Here is a 3,941-nt window from a genome sequence, read left to right as displayed (position 1 = left end):
ACTTGTTGGGTCTTTCCCAAAAAGACTCATGGCTGTATTCGATCAAAAGGGTGCTTCTACTAAATACTGAGCAAAGGGTCTGAATACTTAGGACCATGTGATATTTCAGTTTTTCTTTTTTAATAAATCTGCAAAAATGTCAACAATTCTGTGTTTTTCTGTCAATATGGGGTGCTGTGTGTACATTAATGAGGAAAAAAAATTAACTTAAATGATTTTAGCAAATGGCTGCAATATAACAAAGAGTGAAAAATTTAAGAGGGTCTGAATACTTTCCGTACCCACTGTATGTGGAAAATAATGTGTTTTTTTTAACTTTAAACCGCATAAACACATTTCATTACACCAAATAATGTTCTTTTTAGCAGCATCATATGACCCCTTTAATGTGTGAGTTGGCATAATTTGTGCTTGTGACGGAGCGGTAGCGGAGCGTTCTCGGAGCGAGTGAAAACCTCAACGCCTCAAAAAAATCCGCTCCTAGCTCCAGGCAAAATCAGGCCGCTCCACTCCTCGCTCCGCTCACATACTCTGGTGTCAGCTGTGCAGCTCGCTTATAGACAAGACGCGATGTGTGGTGATTTGAAGCCATCTGTGTATTTTGAGAGAGAGAGAGAGGCGCGGTGATTCACTCACGCTGTTTGTGAAATTACGTCTCAAACAAGGTTTTCAAATTACTTTATAAGTTATTTAATGAAGAGATATAAGGGCGAGTACCTCACCTTAAGCATTATTTCACCACGCCGGACAGAGACGGTGCCGCTGCATGTCGTGCCAAACCTCTCACGGCAGGCGCGTCGTCAGCTTGAGATCGTTTTTTTTTTTTTTAGATCAGAGACCGCCGATCAAACATCCCAATGTGATTATCGGCCGATAGTGATCGGTAGCCGATCAATCGGAGCACCCCTAGTATTAACATTAATTATGAGTAGGGCTGCACGATTAATCGCGCTTGTCAAGCACATTTTGGCAGTAAAGCCGGTTCTGTGATTAGTAGTAAATCTCCATCACCTGCTTTCAGGTGGAGCAGCATTTACTACCCAGAGCTGTATTTCTCTGACAAGCTATGCAAAATCGGGTTCATAATAGCAGACGATATAATCGTAGGATTATGAAATCGACGAAATCGTTCGCGATAATGACAGCTTTGCGTATGTTCTCAGTGAACTAAGGCTCTGTGTAGTAAATGCTTCTCCATCTGAGAGCATGTGAATATACCACATTTAATAACATGTTTTTACTCCAAACTCACTTCATAACGTCAGTCCAGTGTTTGAAATATATCCTTTTGTGAGATGTAGCTTCTTAAACAGAATAATTAAGGCACACAATATTTAATTGTATTCTAAGCAGTGATAATGGCTATGTCGATTAGCATTTCATTATATACTTTATTATGATAAATTATAATAAGAAGAACTCTGATAAAACATATATTGCCGTAGTCGTGTGTTTATTAGTCACTTTGAATCAATGAAAGCAGTTAAATCTTCTGTTTATTCAGCTGCAGCCATAGGCATTTCCTGAATTTCTTCTTGGGGCATATTTGGATTTTCAGCGTGAGAGTGGTCTCTGGCCTTCGGATGGAGATTTACTGCTGATCACAGAACTGAGCTTCACTGAAAGATATGCATGACAATCGCAGCTTCTGCCTAATCGCAATTTAATTTCGATTAATTGTGCAGCCCTAATTATGAGTACGAGTACTTTACACTTTAAATCGCAGCCTTTTCAGAATAACAGTAACGAGAATTGTGCTTAACTGTCAAAAATAATATTTTAATGGTCTTAAAGGATTATGTTCTTTATGTTATTGATTTTTCTAAATGCGTCATGCTGTTTTTGACGTTTCATGACATTCACCCAAGAAAAGTGTGCGAGAGTTTCCCTCTGGATGTTTCTCAGCACGCAGTACTAGTGAGTGACAGATGCGTTACCTCCTCCTCCAGAAGAGTCTGGAAGTTTTTGCGGAACCTCTGTTTAAAATGATCACCCCTCGTCTTCTTCCTCCGCTTGCCTTGAAAAATCAAAATTCATCAGGCGTGAACAATACAGACAACACAACAGTCGGTTACAGTTCGCAAAGAAGGATTTAATGCGAGCAAAAAGATAGGGACTGATGCATAACAACGACTCGATTCGTTACCGGATTCGTTGCTCTCGTCGAACTGCGGCAGCCGCTTGACGAGCTGCGGGAGGCTCGCGTGAGGGTCGTCCTGGAAGTTGTCTTTCTCGAGAGCCTCGAGCTGGCGGGTTAAACGGCGCTGGCGCGTCGCGCTGTCCAGCACGCGCCGCTGGTTGGGATCCTGCGAGCGGACTGAGGAGGACAAGTCGTCCGAATGTGAACTACAGCTGGATTTACATGATCAGACAATAGCAATGCATGGCAAGACTGTTTACATGTTTTGCCGCATATTTAGGGTTGGAAACAGATTGACAACCATTGCGATTAATTAATTAATTAATTTTTGTCTTAACAGCCTAAGGATAGGCTACAGAAGTTTAAATGAAAAGCACACTTACCGGCTATTTTCTTCTCCGCCATGCCCGGAAGTTTTCTTCTTCTTCTTCGTGTTTAATGGCCGTTCACTCCTCCTTAGGAGTTGTACCGCCACCTACTGTATATTTTACGCTCATGGGTGATGAATCTGTATTGCTGTCAAAAAAAATGGTAACGGTCTTCTCTGTCAGTTTTTGCAGACATTATACTTTTAAGAGCTGATAAAGAATCTGAGCAAATTACAGTCTTATTTGGCTTAATCTGTTCTATACCCATTGCAATCCTACTATTATAGCACTTAATTCTGTAGAATATACAGACAATTTGTCACTTAACCTTAAACTTATTTTCGTTTTAAATCTTGGAATGTACACTCCTATGCCCACTTATTTTTGATTGGATCTTTAGATCCATCTGTATAAAAGAATAAACATTTTCTCTCATAAAAACCATTTCATAACTATTAGTATCTTTCTTCTGCTTTTTTTTCAGGCCTGCAATAATCTGATTTCAACAATAGGTTCAGGAATATTCCATAGCGATACCCCATTTAATGGCATGTTAGGACAGATTACTTCATTCTCCAGACCACAATCCTTGACCCACTGTTCATGTTTCCATCCAAAACTATTTCCTCCATTCTTTTTATATTCCCAAAAATCATTTAAAATTGTGTGTACGATGATTCTTATCACTACCCTGTAAATTTACCCAATACATCATCACAAGCTTTTCTCTTCTTAAATCTAATGGCATCTGCCTCATTTCAACCCTGATAGAAGTAACAGTAAGTAAGTAATAACACAAATAAGCACACACCTGAACCAGCTAATCAAGCTCTTACTAGGCATACTAGAAACCTCCAGGCAGGTGTGTTGAGGCAGGTTGGAGCTAAACTCTGCTGGACATCGGCCCTCCAGGACCGAGTTTGGGCACCCCTGGTGTATGACATAAGCGGCAGCGCGTGAGATTTTAAATGTACCCGAATTCTCTGATCAGTCTGTGCTGGGGCCGGTGCCACAACGTGCCACCCGTTTAGACACGCCCCTGTTACTGCACACCCATAATCTAAACTAGACTGTATGGCTTGGTATACATGTAACAGTGCAGTTTTTCTTGCTCCCCATTCATACTTAGCTATCGAAGTCATGCAATTAATTACTCCTTTGCATTTGTTTTCAATTTTCCAAGTTAATTTCTCATCAAAAATGAATCAAAGATATTTGAACTCTGTCACTCTTTCTAACAATTGATCATAATTTCAGAGTCATTTGTTCCATTTTCTTTGTAAAAACCATATATTGAGTCTCTGATACCGAAAACTTCAATCCCCCCAATCTACTGACCACCTTTCAACTTCATTTATTGATTGCCCGGAAGTTTAAAATGAGAAGAACCACGCTGCGTCCGAAATCGCATACTTCCATACTATATAGCAGGC

General features: G+C 40.2%; 1 protein-coding gene across 1 annotated transcript in view; it reads right to left on the bottom strand.

Annotated features, from left to right (window-relative positions):
• The window catches only part of znhit1 (zinc finger, HIT-type containing 1), a 6,779-nt gene extending 4,123 nt beyond the window's left edge, over positions 1-2,656 (bottom strand). The window contains exons 1-3 of the mRNA XM_016290721.1: positions 2,524-2,656; positions 2,147-2,317; positions 1,938-2,017 (exon numbers count right to left, since the gene is read on the bottom strand). Coding sequence (XP_016146207.1) covers positions 1,938-2,017; positions 2,147-2,317; positions 2,524-2,545 — 273 coding nt within the window. The 5' untranslated portion in view covers positions 2,546-2,656. The remainder of the gene's footprint in view (positions 1-1,937; positions 2,018-2,146; positions 2,318-2,523) is intronic.
• Between the last annotated feature and the right edge of the window lie 1,285 nt (positions 2,657-3,941).

The sequence above is a fragment of the Sinocyclocheilus grahami genome, unplaced genomic scaffold, assembly GCF_001515645.1.
Source record: "Sinocyclocheilus grahami isolate Dianchi unplaced genomic scaffold, SAMN03320097.WGS_v1.1 scaffold262.1, whole genome shotgun sequence".
NCBI lineage: Eukaryota > Metazoa > Chordata > Actinopteri > Cypriniformes > Cyprinidae > Sinocyclocheilus > Sinocyclocheilus grahami.
The sequence above is the reverse complement of the archived record's forward strand: the minus strand, read 5'-3'. Positions and strand labels throughout refer to the sequence as shown.